Source organism: Planococcus citri, chromosome 5, assembly GCF_950023065.1.
Source record: "Planococcus citri chromosome 5, ihPlaCitr1.1, whole genome shotgun sequence".
Classification (NCBI taxonomy): Eukaryota; Metazoa; Arthropoda; class Insecta; order Hemiptera; family Pseudococcidae; genus Planococcus; species Planococcus citri.
The window spans coordinates 43,866,013-43,892,339 of NC_088681.1; the positions used below are offsets into that span (position 1 = coordinate 43,866,013).

At 33.2% G+C, this 26,327-nt stretch overlaps 1 protein-coding gene across 6 annotated transcripts in view; it reads right to left on the reverse strand.

The window, feature by feature from the left end:
- The window catches only part of NFAT (NFAT nuclear factor), a 215,861-nt gene that overhangs the window by 67,380 nt on the left and 122,154 nt on the right, over nucleotides 1-26,327 (reverse strand). For all 6 annotated transcript variants that reach the window (XM_065368758.1, XM_065368757.1, XM_065368755.1 and 3 more), the window contains exons 2-3: nucleotides 11,960-12,070; nucleotides 2,046-2,185 (exon numbers count right to left, since the gene is read on the reverse strand). In XM_065368758.1, the coding sequence (XP_065224830.1) occupies nucleotides 2,046-2,185; nucleotides 11,960-12,065 (246 nt within the window). In that variant the 5' untranslated portion in view covers nucleotides 12,066-12,070. The remainder of the gene's footprint in view (nucleotides 1-2,045; nucleotides 2,186-11,959; nucleotides 12,071-26,327) is intronic.

Genomic DNA, 26,327 nt, shown 5'->3' on the forward strand with positions numbered 1-26,327 from the left:
GTTGAAAATGACAAAAAAAAATTAGCAAAAATAGCATACCATAGTTTTTTCAACATTGGTAAGAATTATCGAAAATTGAGGTGAAAAAAATTGGGAAAATATCTTCAAAATTTGGTAAAATTTTGCCAAACAAGAAAACACAAAGCACGCTTTACTCAATCTGTCGATAAGAGATAAGACGTCAACTCGACAGTTTTAATCCCATCATCAAAATAAGGTAATGAACTCAATTTGTTTGCGAACGATTCGTACGGAATTGATAAATCATTCCAGAACGACTGAAACGAGAACCACCAGCACAAAAGAGACCATGAGCACCAGTGGCGTAGCCAAGGGGGGGGGGCGAAGGGGGGCCATGCCCCCCCCTGCGAGCGAAAATTTGAAAGAAAACATGCAAAAATGGACGTTTTTTTCGTTGTTTGGACCCATTTTTTCTAAAAAATTTCGCTCTCGCTTCGCTCGAGCAGTAATTTTGCCTTCATTTTCATGAAATCACCACACATCACAATAGATTTCCAGAAAATTACCCCTGATTTAGATTTTTCATGCCTAAAAATCTGGTTTTGCCCCCTCCTTGAGAAAATCCTGGCTACGCCACTGATGAGCACCACAAGCACTGATGGGATACCAATGATTTTTTCAAGTGATTCGAAGTCGAAAAATTAATATCCTACTCATTTGTTGGTCTCAAATTCTTTTTTCTTAATTTTATTCTTCCAGTTTTTCGCACTCATTACGTAAATCATAATCATGAAGTCCGTTTCATCACCACAAAATAATTTTGAGCATCACGTCTTATGATGGCAGATGGTACACGTTTTTTACCACTTTCGCGAATTTGATACCGCAGAAACACAACCCTCATAGTAACCCTTAAAAGCGTACTTCTTAATCCGTAGAAATTTATAAAATGAAAACAAACGCCGCACCGCAGTCGATTCACCATTGTCTCGAGAATCGCTCACAATCACCACCAAGCTTTTAAATTATCAATGAGTTATCAAATTTACGTCGGCACACGTTACTTGAAAGTTGAATCCGAAACCGAACGAGAAACAAAAAACAAAAAAAAAAAAAAAAAACTCGATCACAGCAACAAGATACAATAGGTACAAAAAGCCAGAATAAAACCAAGTATTAGAAAGCACAGCTTCGTAAAGTAAAAGTTATCATATGAGGGCATAAAGCAACACTAAAACAGGAAGAAAAATCAAACAAGAATTCATTCTTAATAATTCATCTACACATAGGATTTAACTCCCTCTCTTTTCTCTTTCACTGCCAATATACTTGTAATTATCATTTGAATGAAAACAAGAAAATTATATAAATGAAAAGCCTTCAACCTACACAATTTGAAACCTAGCATCCCATATATATATTAGCTTATATTTATGTTAACAAAAATACTACAGGTATAGATGTCTCAACTCTCAACTTGAATAACGACCACGTTAATTTCATTCAAATTCCTACAAGACACATCAGTCTTTCATCTTATAGCCTACAAAAAAAAGAACCACAGGGAATTTGAAAAATTGAAATATTTCGGCAGAAATGTAATCTTCAAGATGCGAAAACGATCTTTTTCGTTCATTCAAAAACAGCAGATAACTAATAGGTACCTCTACCTAGGTACCTAAAAGTTCTTCATTTTTCAAAAAAAAAAAAAAAAAGGTATGCTCCTTCGCAAAATTTCAAATACATACAAATACACTAATGTAAGTAATCCTGAACTAATTGAGGTTTTTTCAATCTCAGTGTTCTTTTCCTTTGCTACCACCCGAGAAAATAATTTCGTTTGATGTTTGTTGTTGAAGTAATTAGAAATTTTAATAATCAAGGTAACAGCCAATTGAAAAATCGGAATACCTCGATGAAAAAACATATTAGAGAGTAGTTTTCATTCAAGTAGAGATTTAAAGTAACTCGAAACCGCTCGAAACTCAAAAAATACTGCGTACGTTTGAGAAAACACGTGCTAGTCAATTGATAATTCGTATTTCGAATACAAACTAAGCTTAAAATACTTGGTTTAAACTCACCTGGGAGTTGGCAAATTTGAACACGGACGGATGCGGTATGGCGGAATCGTATAAATAATCCGCGTTATTTTCCACACCGTGTAACGAATCATCGGAATTGTCGCAAGGCGACGCATCCCTTAAAATCTCCCTTTTCACTCCTGCAACATAAAAAATGTAAAATATGTAACGATTAAAAAATGAACCATTATTAAGCGACGTTCTTTTTGATTCATATAATATGTAATTACCTACTACCGTATCTTCATAATACTAAAATACTTTTTAAAAAAATCAATACCTATACTACCCAGGTACCTGTCTATAGCTAGGTAGTAGGTACATATGTTACAAGACTTGAGGTATAGGTATATATATATAAATTTATAAAAAGAGCAGTAATGTTTGAAATTTAAAGTTAATTCTATAAACGTTGTAAGAAGAAAAGCGGGAAATAATTTATTTTATTTCATTGTATTTTTTATTCCAGCAGCGAAATAAAAACGTGCGATTTTAATTAATTTTTTTTCGGGCAACACTTTATAGTAAGCATTTTTCCCTCCTTCATCTGTTTCTTTATTATACCATATTGCTCTTCGAACCGCGGTAGGAAATGAAAACCGTATCTTGAAGAGAGAAGAAAAGAAACGTAAAATAATTCGATTCCGTTTCTTTTTTTATTTTTTTTTCAACTCGCTAAAAAGAAATACTCATGAAACATTTTGAGAGAAAAATTCAAAAAAAAAAAAAAAAAAAAATTGTTCGTTCACAAGCGAGGAGGACAAGGCTGCGTTGAAAAGACTTCCTCGTGCATTTACGGTTGCTTTTCTTTGTACAACCAACGTCGAAAAAGGAAACGGAATTTCAAGATATATTCTCATAATTCGGGACACATAAATAAAAAAAATAAGTGATGTGTTTTTTCTTCTTCTAAAAGTCTTCACTTCTTCAGTCAAAAATCCAAACTACCTCCCATCTTGAAAATTTAATATCTTTGTGTTTGTAGTTTGTAACATACCTATAGAAGAATAAATGTGATGCGACCAGCGATACCATACCATAAGTCGGAAAACTTTTTTTTAAGATAATCGCGTTTTCATGGAAAAAGTCAGAAAATATCAAAAAAAAATTTTTTGTCGATTCATATACTATGAAGCCTATACTTTGGAATGGGTGTACCCACCGATCTCAAACACGTCGTTTTAGTGGTGAAAAACCGGTTTTACAAAAGTGCTTTTCATAAAAAAATGTCAAAAAAAAAAAATATTATGATGTAAAACCATTAAAAGATGAAGAAAATCAAAAAAAAAAAAAATACTGTTCACTTTTTTTTGAAAATGTTACAAAAATAACCCAAACTTTCAAAAACGTTTTTCTCAGAATTTTGGTTTTTGAATTTCAAAAAATACGCAACTTTGAAATTTTGCAAATTTGTCAGATTTTAATATTTTGAAAATCTGTTTGCACCATTGAAAAGAGGAAGAAAAACACTACCAGAAACCACAATAAAACGAAAAAAATTTTTGCCGACATATGGTATGGTATCGCTGGTCGCGTCACAAATACTACAAATTTTCCACTCGATCCTCTTTGAAGAACCCCGTTCTCCTTCCACATCAATATCTTTCTTAAAATTCTAATCTGAAAATTTATTATTCCAAGTACATAGATACCTGCTTTACTTTTTTTTTCGCGTGTTATACCGTTGTAAAAATTTTAAATCACTTTTCGAAGAATTTTTTCTCTTTTGGAAATATTTTTTCTGAATTGATTTTTTAGATTTCAAATTCGCATGACTTTTCAACTAGGTAATCAAGATCGAAAAATTAACAACTTGAAAACTTTTTTAGAGCTCAAATTAACAAAAAAAAAAAAAAAAAAAAAACAGTTCGGAAATTTTTTTTAAGTAGGTATAACTCAAGAGTTAAACTCTTTGTTTGATTTTTTTTTTTCAAAAACGAGTTGAAAGACCGTTGAATCGCGGTCTTTCTTCAAATAGTTTGGTCAAACTCCTTTCAATTCCTTTTTCATCGTCAAAATGTTTTCACGTTCGATTATTAGTTACGAAAGTATGCACCTTGATTTCAACACGCCTGAGCAATTCAGGGAATAGATTTTAAAAATTTTCAATTGAGACGTGGAACTGAAAAATTTGGATGGTATTACCTAATACTTGACAGAAAAGTAAAATTGAATTCGAGTCATCACACTAGTTTTGAGACCCATTTTGACATGAGTGAAAAGAAAATCTGTTTCTAAGGCACAACAACAACAACAAAAAACACCATAAAATCTCTAAAAGTATGATTAAGTAGGCATCTGCATCTCTGGAAATCTTCTAATTAGATCATACATTAACCACCCATCGTGTTCAGAAACCCCCTTTCAATTTCGACATGAACGATGAAAAATCAAAATGTAAATTTTGAGGTACCAATTTTTCCAAAAAAAAAAGTATCACAAAATTTCAAAAAGAACGATTCATCTGTTTCGATTACAATTCTGAGAATTCTTTATTTCAGACATTTTCCAACTATCATCAGTTGTTCATCACGTTTTTACCGTTTTGACACACACTCTATTTCTCGAAATGAGTGAGAAAAAAGAGTGATTTAAAAAGAAAATTCAACCCTTAATCGAATCATTTACGAACGATTGGCGTTTAAAAAAATTGATTGACTTCTTGGCGAATCATTCGCAAACGGAACCACTAATTTACGATTGATTCGGTTTTTGTGAAACTATTGCATAGGAATTGTCCCAATTGATCTGTTTTCAAGCTAAGTGAATCATTCACGAACAAATTGCATAATTTTTATTGAATAATTCGCGAACAAATTGGTTCGTAATAAGTGACTCGTTCGCGACCGAATCGATTCATTCACTCATTTTTTGCTGAATCATTCACGAATGAATTGATTCGTATAAGTGACTCATTCGCGAACGAACTGATTCATAAATTAAAGAATTGATCGAATCGTTGGCGAAGTTCTTTTAAAAAATTGATCAATTCGTTCATGAAGATTCATTGAAAATTGAGAGTCGTATTAATATGTACTTCGTAGGAATCGTGCAGACCTAGTGAGATTTCAATTTTATCAAAATTGATTCAGCCGTTTTCTAGATAATGAACTTTTAAAAATGTCGAAAAAAAAATGTTGTCGCTCGATAAACTTGGAAGCTTCGAGCTCTTGGAACTTGATACTGATGACGAAATGTCCGGTAAGTTGCCTAGTTGTGAAATTTCAAATTTGATCAAAACCGATTCAGCCGTTGCTGAGAAATTAAAATTCTACGATGATTTGAGCGCCCCCTCCCCCAAACATAGGATCCTTAAAATCAAAATCGGCGCTTCGATGAACGATTTTCAGAAGAAAGCACACGTCAAGAACTTTCGATTGAAAAAAATTACCTTCCTAGTTATCATAAGAGCGTACCTAATTAAAATTGAAGGAACTTTTCAAGTTTGCATCCTAGTAAGATCACCGAAATGAAAAATTGCAAGGTTGAAACAGCCCAATCACATTTTTCGACGTAGGTAAGTATACTCAGGGTCATTCCACGTCAATTAGACCAAGAAGTGATAGGGGGTTCGGTGATTTTTTGGAATTTGTCCTGTGGAAAGACCTTCCGAAGGGATGACCAATGGCGCAAATCGCAGCCCTCTAGCCCATTTTTAAAGGCAGCCAGGGGGTGTCAAAATTTTCAGTGAATCTAAAACATCATTCATTTCAACAGTGGATTACTCGCTCGATAACCGCGATACCTACCAAAATGGAACATTTTTCCATAGTTAGGGGTTTTGAAAGACTTTTTGGTGATATCATAAAAATCAGTGTTGCCACTTTTTTTCGTACAAAAAATTAGCTCAAAAAGTTTCAAAACGTAGTTTTCATATCGTTCCGACTCTCAAAAATTCTGAAAAAATATATTATGGACAACTTTTTATGCTGAACAACATATTAAAAAATTGGGACGGTAACATGTCGCAAAGTTGATTTAAAAAAATTTAAAGTTTGCTAAAAAATGTGATTTTTTGATTTAAAACATGAAAAAAAGTTTTGATAGGTGAAGTTGACCCATTTGACCTCTATTTTTACGTATCTGTTGAAAAAGTTGAAAAACCACTTTCACTCAATGAAATGAACTTTTCACAAAAAAATCAAAATTCAAAAAAATTCAATTTTCAATTTCAAACATCAAAAAAACTTAAAATTTATTCACTTGTCTTATGTTGACCTCTTTCTGACGTATTTCATGGAAAAGTTGATAAAAATTACACTCACAACAAAAAAATAAAAATTCGTTCATTTTTTGAATCTTTTCGAATTTTGATTTTTTTTGTAAGGAGTTCATTTCATCGAATGAAAGGGTTTTTTTCAACTTTTTCAACAGATAGGTACGTAAAAATAGCGGTCAAATGGGTCAACTCCACCTATCAAAACTTTTTTTCATGTTTTTAATCAAAAAATCACATTTTTTAGCAAACTTTAAATTTTTTAAAATCAACTTTGCAACATGTTATCATCCCAATGTTTTAATATGCTGTTCAGCATGAAAATTTGTCCATATTTTTTTCAGAATTTTTGAGAGTCGGAACGATATGAAAACTACGTTTCGAAACTTTTTGAGCTAATTTTTTGTACGAAAAAAAGTGGCAACACTGATTTTTATGATATCCCCAAAAAGCCTTTCAAAACCCCTAACTATGGGAAAATGTTTCATTTTGGTAGGTATCGCGGTTATCGAGTAATCCACTGCTGAAATGGATGATGTTTTAGGTTAACTGAAAACTTTGACACCCCCTGGCTGCCTTTAAAAATGGGCTAGAGGGCTGCGAATTGCGCCATTGGTCATCCCTTCGGAAGGCCTTTCCACAGGAAAAATTTCGAAAAAATCGCCGAACCCCCCCCCACCACTTCTTGGTCCAATTGACGTGGAATGACCCCTCATTCAAAAAACTAAAGCCCCTCAAAAAAATACATATTTTCCACACTAGTACCCGAAAATAATCCTTTGATATGACCATAAACGAGGTTTTCTAGAAAGATAACTACCCAACTGACCATTTTGATTTTTGCATTCATGTGCAATACATATGAAAGCAAATTATTGACATTCGTAACCTGAAGGAAAAGAGGAGCTACCTTGATGCAACGATATAATTTTCAAACAAGATCTTAAGATGAGATAACTTGATTGATACGTCATTTGCGTGAGGGTGCTTTTTAATATTCAATTACCTGGTGAGCTGTTCCAACTTCTTCAAGTCTCCCTCGCTTCGAGAACTACTTCATCTCTTTTTAGAACTCATTTTCTGACAATGTAGGTCAAATTTTAAACAATTTTTTTCATCCTAGTTCCAAATCGAATCTTTCAGTTTCAATAAGGTACCATATAATTTTATATGTTCGATACGCAGTGCACAACAGACTGCTGTTGAAAAAATTGTTTATTTGATTTTCAAGTGCAAAAATGTTCAGTTCTGACGTAGCCAAATCATAAAAAAACGTTTGAAAAATAACACGTCACGTCGACGAAATCTCACGCGATTGTTCACAATCACAGTAAGTTAGCATTGAACAAATTGCACGTGGAGTGATGTTCATCAGGGAGGCAAGGGGCCTATACACGCGCGAGCACATCACATTTTACGCAGTTTTTATGGCTTTATACTACATATGTAATTGCGAGCTTTACGCACAAATTAAGTAGTTATTGTGTAGTTTCAAAATTTGAAAATTTCGTCAAAATTTATTTTTAGTAAAATGTCTACACATAAAATTATCCAAATCGCGGGAATAAATCAATTTTTCATTTAAATTTCTGCACCATTCCTGAGAACGTTTAATTTGAAGTATTTACTATTTTTAAACTTCCTCTCGACTCTCGAGTGGGTTTTTATTTTTTGAGATAAGTATTTTAATTTAAAATTTTGTAAACGAAAGTTCAAAGATTTTTGCATCTTGTTTAAAAAAATTACCGACTATGCATTGATGATTTTCGAAGATATTAAAAATTCAGCTCTTTCAAGTCCTAAAGAGACTCGTAGAGTTATTCCTCAGGTAATCGGATCGAGAGGTCCGAAGGATTACTTCGGATAGATTACGGAGGCAAAATTTTATTTTATAATATAAAGGTAGGTCTTTTGAGAAACATTGATTGAATAGAAAATGTGCATGAGATCTCAATCAAATACTTCCATCGCGTGAGGTGATATCTCATCTCAAAATAGCCCACGTTGGGCCTCTTTAGTATCCATAAAACGAGCTATAAATGACCTTTTTTTTTTTTTTAATTTTTCACGTATTTTTTTTAGGTAGGTATTCCATGATAATTTCTAGCAGCTTAACAACATACCTGAATAAAAATTTAAAAACATCATGAATTTCTAATACAGCAGCTTTAAACGTTTCGTAGGTACGATTGACTGCCTAGATGTGCGTTAGATATCAATTCTTTGCAGCTTGTGTTGACAATTTGTTGTTTAATTTCAATAATATTTCAATACACGTACACGCAAGTACTTTTAATTTTTTTTTCACAATAGACTGCTTCCGAAGTACATACCTTCATTGATACACGATGGTTATCTATTATCTAGGCAGTTTTTTTGCTTCTACCAGTTAAATTACTAATGGTAAAAAACGTATCATACACATACTACGATTTGCTGGTGCATGACCTTGGTATCTTAACTTGAAAATGAAAAAAATCTTCAATAGCGTGAAGATTGACGCGAGCGAACACGTTTCATATTTTCGAGAAAACCTACTCTAGGAGTAGGTAAAGATACAGTAGGTACGCGGTACATATTTAATTTTCAAACTCGCTGAACTGGCTAAAATTCGCATAAAAGATATTTAGAAAAATAATTTCAGTCGTTGCGTTTCAAAATCATTGTTCTCGTAACTTTCAATACGTTGTCTCTCATATAGAAGAGCGTGTTCGAGTGAACGATTTATTTTCTCAAAGCAATATACCTACAACTTTCCAAATTTTATGCGCACTTTTATCTAAATTAACAACTCTTGCGATGTGAAATTAATTTAGTCTTAACTAATTTTATTGATTTTCGACGAACTAAGACTTCGCCTTGAAAAAGACCTCTCGAAATTATATTTCGTCATTTTCAGTCTACTGGGAGTCTCCACCTAAATTTTGATTTCTTTCCGGTATTACTTTCAAAATTCATTGGAAGCTGCAATTCCTGTTAAAAAATTGCAATGTTACTAAAAATCAAAAAATTGACCATGGTAACAGAAACTTGATCTCTTTAAATGAAAAACATTAGTAGGTATTTGAAATTAAATATTTTTCGAAAATTCATCAAAATTGAAAAAATCAATTCAAATTAGATTGGATGAGTTTAGGTTACCTATCGTAGTTAGACTTGAGTTTTGAAACATGCTCTTCCCAAAAATCCAACTTTAACTGAAATCAGTGAGGAACATCTTGAGTGATTGCTCTCTCATACGTTGACCCCCCCCCCCTTAAGATTGTATTAATATATTCTTCACTGATTCACTGGAAGATGAAAAATTTGTACATTCCGCAGAGGAAAAAAAAGAGTGGAAGAGGTGAGTTTGACTGTTTTTTTTTCCAGCTGGGCACAGGGTATAATAACCCTCCCACTTATCCTTTCTTTTTTCTATTTTTATTTTCATTTATTTATATAATCGTTCTTTCTATTTTAAAATTGATTTTCTTGATACGAACTTACGTTAATATGGCTTTCTCAATATGACCTAACGTACATAGATTTAAGTCTATTTAATGCATTTATCCTTATAATGCTTAAATTGCTATCGGCTTTTATTTATGTTTTGTTTATCTAACAAGGGAGGTGCCCCAAGGTAACATTCACCGATTTCAACGATTTCATGCAACACTTGGTAGAGGACATCGAACATAGCCTAACCTCAAATTTTCAACTGCTGAAGTTGATATTTCGATTTTTGAGAGCGATTTTTTGATTTTTCTTATAACAGTTTTGAAAAACTGAGTAAAAATTGTCGGCGCAGGTAACATACCTAAACCTCTCATATCATTTTGATATTTTCATACATATGGTGAGACTAGCCCATGATGAAATTTTCAGCTGCTGAAGTTGATATATCAGCCGTGCAGGACAATTTTTCGATTTTCATAATTATGGCAACTTCAAAAATCCAAAAAATCGCCCTAGACCGCTTAAATATGAACTTCAGCAGCTGAAAATTTCACCATGGGTTAGCCTCACCATAATTATGTATTAAAATGTCCAAATAATATGAGAGATTTAGGTATGCGACCTGCGCCGACTATATTTTTTGGCTAATTTTTCAAAATTGTTATATGAAAATCAAAAAATCAACTTCAGCAGCTGAAAATTTGGGGTTAGGCTATGTTCATGTTCGATGTCCTCTATCCAATGGCGCAAGAATTGTTGAAAATAGGTGAATGTCACCTTATTGGACACCTCCCTTGTAACTAATTATTAGGTGTAATCCTTCGTAAGATGCTTTGTAACCTATAAAATTAACTTACAATTAGCAAAGTCTTATCGATCAATTTTTCTTCTATCGATCGAGAATTATCCACTACTGTGTAGGTCTGTAAGGGCAATCTACTCAGTGTGCGGTATAAGATTGGCCACTTGAGGTCTCTTCTACCAATTCAAAATTTTATTTCAATTTGGATAACAGAGCAACTTTCAATAATTTCGTAGACATTTCAAGAAGATTTGCCAAAAAATCAGTGCAAACTCCCCTCGTTCGGGCGGGTATATCGATGTTAGGACAAAAACAGATACATCTTTACTTTCTAAATTTGAAACAGTCACATTTCACTGCTTAGCAGTCACGACATTTTGCTTTTTTTAAAGCAGTGGTTTTTTACTGTAAAGCAGTGCAAAATCTACTGAATTGGCCAGTAAAAATTATTTTGACTGACCAATTCAGTAGATTTTCTACTGTTTTGCAGTCAAAAACTATTGCTTTTAAAAAAGCAAAATGTCGTGACTGCTAAGCAGTGAAATTTGACTGTTTCAAATTTAGAGAGTAGAATATTTAGGCATATTAAATTCTGAAGTGTTTTTTTATAGGCTCGAAAAAATTGAAATTAGAAAATTCAACTTTAGGAAACACTGAAAAATTGAAATTTGCTGGATGGGAACGGTTGGGGATTGATATTTTAAGGGTGATCCATCTGATCCAATACGAGTAATTTGATACTACAACCACTTCTCTACCCCCTTTTGGTCAGTACTCCTTGTCTAAAACAGATGACAACGAAGGTGATCTGATCAATTTTCACTACTTTGCGAACCCCTGAATCGGTTCTGTAATTCAATTTCAAAAATGTGACGGTGGTTTTGCGACTAAATCAAAATGGCCGCTATTTTGTCGGTAGAATCAACTTTTTTTTTTTTGGAAATTTTGCTTTAAAATGCTCCTTAAGAAAAAAGTTATCCCGGAGGATCGGCGGAGGGGAGGGAAGGGGGTGCAATTGTTCTTATTGTAATACACCGGACTATTACTTACATATATCTTTTTTTTTTTTTAAAAAAAAAAAAGACAGAAATGGATTTTGGAAACAGTGCCAAAGTGGATTCAAATGTACCTACGTTCCAAGCTAATACCTAATATCTAAGTATATGCACTTGAAATGAGGCAAAAAATCCAAAAATTTCAACCCCTCCACTTTCCAAGAATGCATAACTTTCGCATCAACTAAGAAATATACTTACTCTTAAAATTTACGACAAAAATAGAGATCAACCGTCTCTCAATAGATAGCAGATTGTCTCTTTAGATGTCACGTTTGCTAAACTGCTGTAGGTATTTGTATAGCCTACGTAAATGTGTAAAATATGTATACGTAGTAAACAGATCAGATATAAGGTCGATTATTGAGATAGATTCTAAAGAAGATAAAAATACAACAGCAATTACCATTAATGGACTTCTGATTGATGAGGAATTTCTTGTAACTACTTCCTTTCGAAGATCGTTTATGAAATCGTGATATCGTTATTGGCGCAGTCGTCGTTAACTTCATGTTTGCTGTTAACACATAAACAAATCATAAAATTACAAATCAGCTCGTCACATCTAACAAGATAAATTATTTCTCGATAAGTATTCAACAAGTTGCACGAATATTAAAATTTGACACGAGGATAAAAGAAACCGTTTTTTTTTTTTTTTTTTTTTACGAGTAGGGTACAGGTACAGTGTGTGTACCTGCATACCAAGTATGCACATTGTCTATACCTAAATGCTAGGCGTTAGATTTTCTGGTCAACCATTTCTAACGTTATTTCCTCTTTCTTTTTTTAATGCATCCACCTCCGCATTTACCATTTACACGTTGATCATTGATCGACACGATTTCGCAGAAAGAAAAAGTCATAATCACAATGATAAACATGCGACTTGTCGTTGTGGACACCGGAACACGCAACTCGCAAGCCGATAGATAGCAGGTAATGTAGGTAGGTAAGTAAGGTACATACATATTATCCACTCATTGTAAACCAAAAGCCAACATACAACGTAAACCAGAAATTTTGACAAGAGTAAAAGAAGGCAACACGTCTTCGATGACTGACACGTGCTCTCGCGTGCAAGTTACATAAACGTCGCCATCATATCGTCAAATCGTCCTAATTTGGTTGAAATTATCTTGCCATATCTCTGTTCAGGTTACTTGATGCTCGCTATAAACTCTGCAGTTTGCACTCATCATCGCAACAACGTATCTTCGAAGCGTGCCGTTACACAAACCGCATCTTTTTCTCTTTCATACCTCGCAAATCAAACTTCTCTCTCCAGCATGTATATCAAATCAAGGCTCTTCCTTTTGCCGCAACAAAAATAATGGCCAGCGAGTCATTAAACATACCTACATACGAGGTCGCATCCTAACACCATCGTCATTTTAATCGGTTCGCTGTTAGGTATAAAAATATCGTCGTTGGTGAATTGCAATCTGCCAGTGCCACAGAACAGAACTTTGGTAATAACGGTAAATTTATGAGAAAAATAATGGTCAACATTTCGTATCTTTTCCGCGTGAATAATCAAGCCACATAATTATAGGCCTACACTGGTTGATATCGATGCAAGTACCCAACCCGAAGCGAACAGTATCGATTCTGAATGACACCGTAGGCAAAAAATACCACCCAATTCGGATTTAGCATCTTAAAATCCATTTAAATCGATACGTCACACAATATACTTTAAGATATTGATACCAGAAGGGGCACCGCAGATCTTGGGAATATGTAAACACAAGTTAGTGGTGATATTCGTATACATTTCTGGATTCTGCCTAAATTATGCTAAAAATACCTTATTGAATTCTGATTCAGAGCCTCATAGTCGGAGGGCCCGCACAAAGACCAATCGCAACCCCTCGCCGATCCTCCGGGACAACTTTTTTCTTAAAGAGGGAGTCCTAAGGAAAATTTCTAGCCCTTGTCCTCAAAAAAAAAAAAAAAAAAAAAAAAAACACGGCCCTGCTCGCAAAATGGCGGCCATTTTGATTGACTGGTCAGCCGAAATCGCAGATTTTGCGTTCCAACATAGGACTTGCACGAAATTTTTTGAACCTTACAAAGGCAGATCGAAAGAGCCGGCAAAAATTTATCATCTGACAAAATTTCAAGTGCTTAAGTGCCGTTTTCGATTTTTGGTGAATTTTTGAAAATCAAATTTAGGCCAAAAATGAGGGAAAAAATCGAAATCTCGCCAAATTGACCTAGAAAGCGGAACTTTTTAATATACCTATCCTATTTTTGACCTGCCAAATCGATTGGAAACGGTTTCAGACCGTTTATAGTAGTTCTGGAGCCTCCAGCAGATTTTTGAAACTTGAAATTCCCACAAAATTTCATCAAAATGGTGGAGTTGGAAAGATGAAATTCATTCTGCAAACTAGGTAGTTTCAATACGCTATGAAGTCGACAGCAGGTGGATTTCAAGTCGTTTTGGAGTCTCCAGCGACTTTTGGAAAATTACTGGAGCCTCCAGTAGATTTCTGAAACTTGAATAAATGGAGTTGGAAAACCGAAATTTACTCTATTTTGTGAGTATGGGCCATGGTTTTTTTTTTTTTTTTTAGGACAAGGGCTAGAAATGTTCCTTAGGACTACCTCTTCAAGAAAAAAGTTGTCCCGGACGATCGGCAGGTGGTTTCGGTCTTTCGGAGAATTTCCATGTTTTGCAACGAGCTGATTCGATAATGGTCATCAGTCATCAGTGGAAACAGCCAGTAACGACTTCAAATTAAATATACATATTTTCAAAATATCATAAAATACCTTCGAAATGGAATATGTAATTATTCACTCCGAAAAATATTGGAATCGATATACCCTGTGTCGCAATTCATAAACATATAGGGACACTTAACAAAGGTACCTCATAAATTTATCGTGAGAAATATTATAAAAAATGACATATGTTTAAAATAATCACGCCACTTTGTAATTTTATAAGAATTCTGTTGATAAAACGATAACTGGACATGCATTATTAACATGTGGTACCTACATATAACATAATTGAATCAAAGCTTCGTCTAGGTATTTTGTACCTATAATCTGCACGCCTCTTTTACCCCATCACTACACTTCAGGTACCTATCAATTAAAACAGAACAAAAGGAGGGAACAACTTCATCATTGGCTGATGAACTTATCACAAAATGAACTATAACCATACTATAACATATAAAACGATGTTTTGAGCAGTTTTCACTAAATTCAAACACATTTTGTAAAAATTTCATCAGTATTTTGCAATTCAATAATTGACATGAAAAATTTCAAAACTGAAACCATTAATCAGCGTTATGGTTTCGGTTTTGAATTTGAAAAATAATGCTCCTAGTTTTGGTTTCAGCATTGGTTGTGGGAAAATAACACTCCTGGTTTTATAGGGTTTTGGGTTCAATTTTGGGCAATTTTAATCAGTTTCTGGTTAGCGATATCTGGAGTAAAAGTAACAAAAAAAAAAAAAAAAAAAAAAAAAAAAAAAAAAAAGGAAACAAATTTCCCTAAACTTAGCGACTAGAAAAATAATTACCACAGACCAATTAAGTAAAGCACGTCAAAAAATTCCTCCAACGACAGACATTTTATATGACATGGGGCATGGTAAATGGTAAAAAAATATATTCAACGACAAATAATTAGGTATTTTACAGGAAAACCAGATAAGCGAAATTCACAGTACAATAATATCTAGGAACAACCATTTTCATGATGAAAAACCGGCAATTTGTGCAATAAAAAAAGGCTATAAGTACGTATGTTTACAAATTACATACCTAATTGAAAGAAAGCTCCATGGCACCAGTAAGTAGTACTGCATTACCAAAATTTTTATCCAATTCGATAATTTGCTCAAAGATTTGATAAAATACTTTAAAATTGCTATGAAATCAGCAAAAATTACATCATTTATTACAAATTGAAAAAAATAATGAAAAAGTAATCGAAACTGTGTTTTAAAAAAGAAAAATTCATACTTTGGCACAACTCTTTAACGATTCAATTGTGACTGGAATATTTCCTCAGGAATTGAAAATCTCACTTGTAAAACCAATATTTAAGAGTGGAGATTCCCTTAATCCTAGCAATTACCATCCAATCTCTATTTCACTTGTATTTTCCAAAATATTTGAGAAACTTATGTACTCTAGGCTACTAGAATTCTTTGAAAAAAACAACATTTTTAATCCATCTCAATATGGTTTCAGAAAACATATGAACACTATGGATGCCATTTACAATGTGATTCATCAAGTATTGCATTCAATCAATAATCATGAGCAGATAATGGCCCTCTTTTGCAACTTGTCTAAAGCTTTTGATCGAGTAGTTCATGATATCCTAATTGGAAAACTGCAGAGGTATGGCATTAGGGGAGTAGCACTCTCATGGATAGAATCTTTCTTGGCTAATAGGTTACAAATAGTTGAAATTAATGATGATAATGGAGTTGTTTTTTCAGATGAGCTGGAAACAAAACAGGGTGTCCCCCAAGGAACGATATTAGGTCCATTCTTTTTTATAACATACATAAATGATCTACCCAATTGTATCTCTTACCCATCAACGTTATTTGCAGATGATTCCACTGTTCTCCTGAAAGTAGATAAAAATAACCAACTCTCTATCCTTAAAGAGGCACTAACTGATCTCACCTCATGGTTTGAAATGAATAAAATGGCCCTGAACCTACAGAAAACTGTAGTACATAGTCCCCTTTACCTCTGGTATACAGCACACTTTGGACAATCCTAGAAATTCCTCTTTACTAGAATTCAGGGAAACTGCAAAATTTTTGGGCATTACTATAGAAACTAACTTGAAGTGGACTAGCCATGTAGATAAGCTTACAAAAAAAACTATCATCTTACAACTACCTTCTCTATCAATTGAAAAAAAACAGCATCAATCGCTACACTAAAAGTAGTTTACTATGGGTTGTTTTACTCTAATATGTCATATGGACTTACATTCTGGGGAGGAAATAAAACGCTTCTAGATAGGATATTCCTTATCCAAAAGAGAATAATTAGGACAATGTTCAACTTAGCCCCTACCCAATCCTGTAAACAAACCTTCATTGATGAAAAAATTATTACAACACCATCCCTATATATACTGAAGGTATCAATAATGATAAAAAAGAATATTATTCAGCCTTCAGTACTGACCCATAACTATAATACCCGAGGGATAAACTCAATCTTTGCAGATCAGATGAGGACTAAAGTCAACAGGGAATGAATAGATACTATGGCAGTCAAAATCTTTATAGTCTCCCTTCTCAAATCAGAGATGTTCATAATACTAAGTTATTTAAAAAATTCCTTCAAAAATGGCTAATCAATGAGGCATTTTTCCTATTGACAAAAATTATGTGATAGCATGCTATGCATAGCACAAGCATGCGTGAATTTGGACTTTTTTCAAAAAAAGCATGCGATCCAGCCTGCAAATATCATGCGTAAAAGCAACGTTGAAGCATATAAAATGAAATAGAAATTAAAAAATTGTTTGCCCTGGGTGGGAATCGAACCTGGGATTCGCATATTCTGACACACCGCGTTACCTAACCAACTCGGCCACTTCGCTGCTTGCAAAGAGTGGAGTTATTTCCCCATAAATGTTTGCACTTTTTGGACTTGGGAGAAAAATTTAAAAATTTGATAAGTTCACAAAGCACAAACATTTATGCGGAAATAACTCCACTCTTTGCAAGCGGCGAAGTGGCAGAGTGAGTTAGGTAACACGGAAAAATCTATACGGGGGTCCTGGGTTCAATTCCCGCCCGTGGCAAAAATTTTTTAATTTCTATTTAATTTTTTTAAATTTTTATTTAATTTTATATGAGAGGGGTTTTGCGATAAGGGCCCTTGTGGTGATATTTCGATTTTTTCAGGAGAGAGAAAACATCGAATTGCTTCGATTTTTTCGATTTTTTTTTTGATTTTTGGGTGCAGTGTTGTCTTGCGCATAGGTTGGATGGGAAATTTTGACGAAATTCGTTCATCATCGCCTGATATCCGTGATTTAGAAAAGGGACCTTGTGGTGAAAAGGCAGATTTACACAACGTTACAGACTACCCCGCAAAAAAATACCGAGAAATTCGGATTTGCCATGAAATTTTACATAGGTAACAACAATAAAATAATTTTTCCATCGACCTTTTTTTAAAAAAAAAAAATTAAAAACAAACAAAAACTTTGTTTTTCGATTTCCCAAAAATGTGAGTTTTTGAGTATTCATGTTCAAGTAATTTTTAAACGAGAAGTTGATGAGATAGGCAAAATCTGATTGCACCATTCGATTTCTCGTGAAAAAGTAAGTCGGAATCGCCAATAAAAAAAAAACATCGGATCACCACAAGGACCCATATCGCGAAACGCCTCTCATATGCTTTACCATTGCTTTTACACATGACATTTGCAGGCTGAATCGCATACTTTTTTTGAGAAAAGTCCAAATTCACGCATGGTTGTGCCAACACGCCTGTTTTTATGCATAATTTTGTCAATAGGGTTATTGTGTGGATGAGTTCCTGGGCAAACTATAACCCTCTATTGAATTATTTTTTATATTTATTACTTTATTTATTATTTCATTTTGTTTTGTTTTGTTTTATATCGTTCATTTCATTTTATTGTATTGTTAATCATTGTAAAGTTGCTCTGTAGGCTCTATCGATGTAAATGACTGTGTAAATGCCGCTTGCGGTACCTTACAATAATAAATTTGATTTGATTTGATTTGAAAAAACTGGAAATAAATGGTCCTAAAATATTTTGAATGTTAAAAAATTGCTCTAATCGTTTAGGCATTAAATTTCTCAAAATTGCTGAGGAAATTGTCAGAACGACAGAATTATTTATCGCAAATTGAAACTAATTTGAAAAAAATACCAAAATTGAAAAATTTCTAAAATTCAACAGAAAAGCAGCAAAACTAGTGAAGAATTTATTGAAAGTATTGAAAAATCAAAATATCTGTAAGATTAATGGAAATCATTGGGAAAATGGTTAAACTATCAATCAACTACATTGAAATCGCGATAATTCGAAGGGAGCAAGAGTTGACTTTGAACCATGGTAACATGTTGCAATGTTGATTTTAAAAAAATTTCAAGTTTACGAAAAAATTTGATTTTTTAATTTGAAACACGAAAAAAGTTTTGATAGGTGAAGTTGACCCATTTAACCCATATTTTTACGTACCTTATCTGTTGAAAAAGTTGAAAAAACCCGTTTACTCGATGAAATGAACTCCTCACAAAAAAATCAAAATTTGAAAAGATTCCAAAAGCGAATGAATTTTTATTTTTTTGTTGTGAGTGTAATTTTTACCAACTTTTTCATGAAATACGTCAGAAAAAGGTCAACATAAGACAACTGAATAAATTTAAACTTTTTTTTATGTTTGAAATTGAAAATTCAATTTTTTTGAATTGTGATTTTTTTGTGAGGCGTTCATTTCATTGAGTAAACGGGGGGTTTCAACTTTTTCAACAGATACGTAAAAATAGGGGTCAAATGGGTCAACTTCACCTATCAAAACATTTTTTCATGTTTTAAATAAAAAAATCGCATTTTTTCGCAGGCTTAAAATTTTTTTAAAATCAACTTTGCAACATGTTACCATACCAATTTTTTAATATGCTGTTCAGCATAAAAAGTTGTCAATAATACATATATTTTTTTCAGAATTTTTGAGAGTCGGAACGATATGAAAACTACGTTTCGAAACATTTTGAGCTAATTTTTTGTACGAAAAAAAGTGGCAACACTGATTTTTATGATATCCCCAAAAAGCCTTTCAAAACCCCTAACTATGGGGAAATGTTCCATTTTGGTAGGTATCGCGGTTATCGAGTAATCCACTGCTGAAATGGATGATGATTTAGGTTAATTGAAAACTTTGACACCCCCTGGCTGTCTTTAAAAATGGGCTAGAAGGGCTGCGATTTGCGCCATTGGTCATCCCTTCGGAAGGCCTTTCTGCAGGAAAAATTTCAAAAACATCGCCGAACCCCCTACCACTTCTTAGTCCAACTGACGTGGAATCACCCTTGAGCCTTTTTTCAACGGTCCTGATCTTATTGAGTATGTATTAAAAATTCAACTTCAACAACCCTCCCCATTTCATAAACGAAAATTTTTTTTATATTTTCTTATGTACATACTCGTACGAATGAAAACTCACCTAAGGTTCTACCTGTTAGCTATCTACATATACAACGTACAAATACAGGTACCTTGAATGGAATGGGTTACCATTAAAAACGATTACCGGTCAAATCAGGACATCACCACCACATTTCTGACCATCGGTAACCGTAAAAATGGTCTAAAAGCTCATTCATTTATCACGTGAAAAAAATATACACATAGGTACGAATAAACGGAAATTACGATAAGAAATTATCATTTTTTCAAATGAACCAACCACGTTTCGAATTTAGTCCTATACGTGTTATTCGTGTTACTATCGTTTCATATATGTATTGTACTTTTTTAAAAAAAATAATTGATAACATTTGAGGTTTTTAAAACAAAAAAAAAAAGAAAGAATAAGTATTACGTTTCAGATTATTACTTACGCTAAAGTAACTATGAAATGATTTCGTGATAATATTTTGTTTTCATGAAGGTAATATACAGAAACACCACACATAGATTTACATTCATGTGCTTATACCTACCTACACGAGGAGCTTTCTAATATTTAATCCAGAGCTATAACTCTCTCGGGGCGTTATCATTTTATCAAATAAAATTTCGCTCATTTTTGAAGGCGATTGCAGTCGCGTATGCGCGTTGGTGAGTTTAAAAATAAGTTTCGAAACACCGCCATGACGCGATATTCCACTTCTGTTTATCAATTTGGCGGCATCGACATCGACATGGCCTAAACGCGTGTATAAACGACTTGAACCACACACAATAACGAAGAACGAGTTTCTTGTTCTCGTATCCCGAGTGAAATTAAGTTACAGTTATTAAATTATCATTATAAATGTACCTCTCCTCATACCGTATAAACCTGATCTTGTTCGAAAATCAAATCAAAACAACCGGTAATTTACAGCTCTAATCCGAGATACCTACGCCAATTTTAAACATTTCGAGGTTTCGTTTTGTTATTTAGAACTACATATATCTGTATTCTTACGTATCTGATTGGATAAGTAAGTATAGCTAACTTGCAAAAAAACAGCTGAAAAAATACGCAAGTAGAAATCACATTTGTACCTACCTACACATGAAACACTTCTCTCAAGGGCTATTGGCCCTTCTTTTCAATTTCATTATAAAACACGCACGAGTATCGTTGTTCAAATCGTACACATAAGTCTTCGCTATTAAACGCGAAATATAGGTACATATATGGTACTTACTGAAAATTACCTAACTACATTTTGAATGTACGCATGTTAGTAGGTATATGCTTACTGAAAACCACTCACTTATTTAAGGCTTCACATATTTAAAATAGATTATTTTTTTTATTCCCCGTTTCAATTTTCTTCTCATTCCAATTTCCATTTTCCCTCATTTCTCTACCTCTTCGACCCATTTATTCTTCACTAAAGATTCTGATTTATTATTATTTTTTTTTCAGTTTCAAAAAACGCCCATTTCAATTCTTAATTTAAAATAAAAAGCAAGTTCTGAAAATTGGCTTGAAAATTTATAAATTTGAAGACAATGGAAATTCTAAAAAAAATAATATGAAAATTTGTATTTAGAGACGCTGAGAATTCCAAAAATTGATTAAAAGTTCTGTAAGTTGCAGATAATGTGAACTTGAAAATTATATGAAATAAGTATTGCAATATTTATGAAGATGAGAATTCTGAAAAATTGGAGGCAATGTAAATTCCAAAAATTGAGTAAACGTTTTACAATTTGTGGACAATATGAACTTGAAAATTGAATTTGAAATTTTTTAATTTAAAGACGATAAGAATTCTGAAAAATTATTCAAAATTTGACTATTTAGAGGCAATGTGAATTCTAAAAATTGATTGCAAATTTCCTAATTCAGCAGCAATGCAAAATTCTGAAAATTTATTGAAAACTTTATGAAATTGTAGCGATGGGGAATTTGGGAAATTGATTTGAAATTTTGTAAATTTTAAAACAATGCAAACTATGAAAAACAACTAGAAATTTCTTAATTTAGAAGCAATACAAGCTTATAAATTATTCTGAAATACCTATTGTAATTTGGAAAATATGAAAACACTGAAAAACAATTATTATTTTGAAGCAGTGAGAGTTTCAAAAATTCTCATTACTGTGACATGGTTGAATCACTTGTGCACTACCTAGATGTAATAATGGTTATAGCTGTAGAAAAGATAGCTAGCTACGCACACTTTGCAGCTAAGCTTAGCAGTCTAGTTTTCTGTGCTATTAGGTAGGGAATATCCAACACATCTTTGCGAATCAAGAGATTTCGAGTCGAATAAGCCAATATTATTTTGCATATTTTAGCATATTTCAACTATAAAAATGCATGTTTTAGCATATTTTTATCTGTTTTTTAGCGCATATTTTAGCATATTTAATCAATTTTCACAGTTTTCCCCTATCTTTAGGGAATATTTTCAAAAACCTTCAAAATTTCACTTCTTCGTAATTTTCTGAATACAAAATTTTTTGAATGACTTTTTTTGTAATTTTTTAAACACAAATTTTTATTTTTTGTAATTTCTTGGGCGCACATTTTTTTAAATGGAAAACGTCAACACTGTATAAAAAAGGAGAAATATTTTTTGATCGACAAAAAAAGGTGTCATCACGACAAGCGTTTTTTCGTTCATAAAAGATGAATGAACGACGAAAAATGATGAAGTTCCACGCCAGATGACGCCCGACAATAAAGTACCTATTTATGAACGACTACAATTTAATAACGAGATAAGCAGTATTTACGACAAAATAATTTCATACACCACAGAACGTTATCAGTTCAATTGCAATATCAAATTTTGACAAATAATCAACTGAGGGTTTCTTTCAAAAAAATTTGAGTGAAATTGTAACTCTGTAGAAGAGAACCAAATAGGCCTAAGCGAAGGGAGGGCTAAAGCTTAGGGAAAAAATGAGAATTTTGAGGAACGATAATTAAATACATACATGTTTGTAAAATATGTATTTGAATTTTTAAAAACTGAAACTAAAATATTGTTAGAATTTCTGTATTTTCTCAACTTTCTTGAATTTCTCACAATTTTCCAAGTTTTTCCTACTTTCACGGAACCGGAGCGTGGCAAACTGTAGCCCCTTAGCCCCCTTTCGCTTTTTGTCCCTGAGGTGAAAAGAGGAAGAGGGGTCGCCCATCAAAGTCCACAAAACATTACTTTCATAAACAGCAATTTTTTACATTACCTACTTCGTGTTTTTGCTATCATTTTAATATTTTTTAAACGTTTATTTCTGTCGGTGAAATGCCTGTTTTTGATGGAAAAATGTTGTCGTGCATTGCCTTATATAGCAGTGGAAAGTAATAAAATGTCGTGAATTTTTTAATTCGTCGTTTGATACATTATTTTGTCGTTGGAGTACCTTTTATGTCGGGGTAAGCTTGTTATTGTCAGGAATTTCCAATTTAGTCGTGGTAATGAGTTTTCTGGCGTGAAAGTGCCTATGCTTGTCGTGCAGACGCCCTTTTTTGTCGTGGTATTAAATCACACCCTATAAAAAACTGCCTCAAAACATAAGATTTCAGTTTTTAGAGCGTACATTCTTCTGCCCTAGTTATGTACACGCATACCTTCCTTGACAATTTGATTTTTTTCACTTTTTCTGGAATTACGTGTTGGTTAAAAATTGACTTTTGAACAAACACTTCAAGAATTTTGCGGAAGCCACATAAGAGGGTGCCCAATAAGCAGCGATCAAAATTATACGTTCCCATTAGTTCATTTTTGGCTCCTTCAGACCGATTTGAAATTTCTATAAAATATTGGAAAATCCGCTGAAGACTCCAAAATGGTACAAAACTATACTTAGTAGTCGTTGATATGCGAGAGTTGAAGTAATTATTCAAATTGGTTCACTTTACTCCACGAAAAATTGCATCATCATGAAAACTGAAAACGTATAAAAATCGCCCTTGAACCAGATTTTTTGATTTTTTAAATTAATTTTCAAAAATCCGCAAAAAATCCAAAAATTAACTTTAGAACCTGCAATTTTGGTTAACTTATGGAGGTTTTAAAACATGCTTTTTCCATCTACAAAATATAGATTAGTCAGTTTCGTTCAAATCAGAGAGTTTGAGTACAAATTTGATAAAGTTTAGCTCTTGTGAAAATTTTTAAACTTATCTACCTAGCAGAACTTCAACAGCCGCCAAGAAACAGGAAATTTCAAGCTCTAAAATTTCAGTTACGGGCTTTTTTTGTTTGTTAAAAAGCCCATTATTCTTGAAAATTGATTTTTTCAAAATTTGAATTTGGAAAACACTCTAAGCGGATAAAACTAGCTCGTTTTGGTGTAATTTTCAGCAAAATTTCATGTTTTTTTTTCTTTTTCTTTTTTTTTCAATTTTTCGATACCAAACAAATTTGTCGGTTTACATACAAAACGCGTCAACGTTTGAAGAATGTTGCGAAAACTTTTTGGTTACCTACTTTTTAAAAAAAATAACAACTTTTGCGAAAATAAATTATGTTTAAAAACCAATCTCGAAGAAACAATCAAACCACTGATTTTCGGAAACCGTCAAATACAAATAGACCCGTTTCCAACCCCTCCTTCTGTCTCTCTCATTCTTCCTCCCTCGATCAGTGTATTTTCTACAAGTACACTCACATCTACCAAGTACCTACCATTATTTTTGTAATCGTGATAAAATTAAACTCAATTCTGCAGATGAGCAGATATAAAAGAAAGTTTCGTTTTTTGTACGACTTCTGACCTTATTATACAATTTCGCGCACGCATGTACATATACCTACATACAACAAACTTATTAAAATAATATTTATTCTGACCCGACGAAGTTTTATCGTGAAACCTGGATTTCGTACGTAGGATAAATAACAAACATACGACTTTTTGTTGAGTATAACGAAACGAACATTCCACAAATATTATATTATTCGTCGTGGATTCAGACGAATTTTACACGTGTCATTTTTTTCAAGTACATAATATAGGTAAAATCTTATAGACTTTTTTTTTCAATCCACTAATGCACCCCTCCGTCATCAGTGCAAATCTCGATAGCTTCAATAACGAGGATCTAATATGGGCTAAATTCATGCACAATAACCTTTCTTCAATACACGTAGATCAAGGAGGACAAAATAAGTGCCACGAAAATTTCTCCTAATTCCATTAATTAACGAATACATATTCAACCTTCAAAAAATTCGAATCAGCTCAACCGATGCGACATATTCGTACTTATAGGTATACATTGTAAATATGACGGACACGTATGCGCACCTCAAGTATAAAATAGGTATCTTCGTACATATCTAAATAGACCAATTCAGCGAAATATTCAAACTGGCTAGACCTATATCTATTGAAAAAACAACAACAGCTCACCTGAACATTAACAACATGGCGAATACGTAACCGTCACACGGTTCGCGTAATTAAACCTCGAACGAACCGGTATACCCGGCAATAAGTATGTAAATTCAACACGCATGTAATCAGAATTACCAAACACCTACATTTTCATCAGATAAAGACTTCCCAAATTACCAACCAACCATCACCCAGGCACACAGACCACCATTATGAATACGGTAGATATTCGTTTCAAAAATATCACCTTTGTAAATTAGAAGGCGCAAAATACGAGTAGGTAGGTACATTGAGTACCTTACCTACCTACGGACTGATGCGACGACCTTTTCGCCACCATGCATCATTCACCAGGGTATTCACAGGACTGGAAAACCTGGAAAAGTCAGGGAATTTCGTAATTTTCACACAAAATCCCTGGAATTTTGAAAAAAACGATCAATTGCAAATGGATAAGGACCTGTGATGAAAGAAAAACATTATTTTTTACTGCTCAAAAGACAAATTTTCAAAAGCTTTTGCCCTCGCTTCGCTCGGGCTTGTTTTCTTTTCTTTTTCCAGGTCAAGATGAACGTTTATAGATAATAAAAATCAAGTTTTAAAACCAAAAAATGAACTCACAAAAATCATCTCGAAGTGCAAATTAACAAGAGCTTTTGCCCTCGCTTGGGCCTGTTGTGTTTTTTTTTTTTTTTGTCAAAATCAACTTCCTTCGAAAATAAAAACATCATTCAAATTCTAAAATTTTAAAAGCCAAAAAAACTACTTGTCCTCACATGAAAAAACCTCGTTATTATGCCTCTAAATGTCTCTTCTATGAAAGTGTGGGGTATGCATAGAAAATGAAAAAAAAAAAAAAAAAATGGTCTGGAAAAATGTAAAAATTTGTCTGCAAAACCTGGAAAAGTCTGGAAAAATCATTTCCAGAAATGAGTGGACACCCTGTTCACATACAAATATACACGCAACCAATCAAACCCATGCTAATAATTTCTCGCCAGTACTTTAACTAAATATAGGCTGCTTTATTTTGATCTACATTAGCTTATAGATACTGTATTAACCATTATAAGCATCGTAGTCATATAAGAAGAAAAAATGGTAACCTTTTTTTCCCATTCCCATCGTCATCGGTGTATCATCATCATTATCGTCATCGTCGTCTGCTTTATGATTATCTTCATTATCAAAGCAACTTCATCAAATTATAA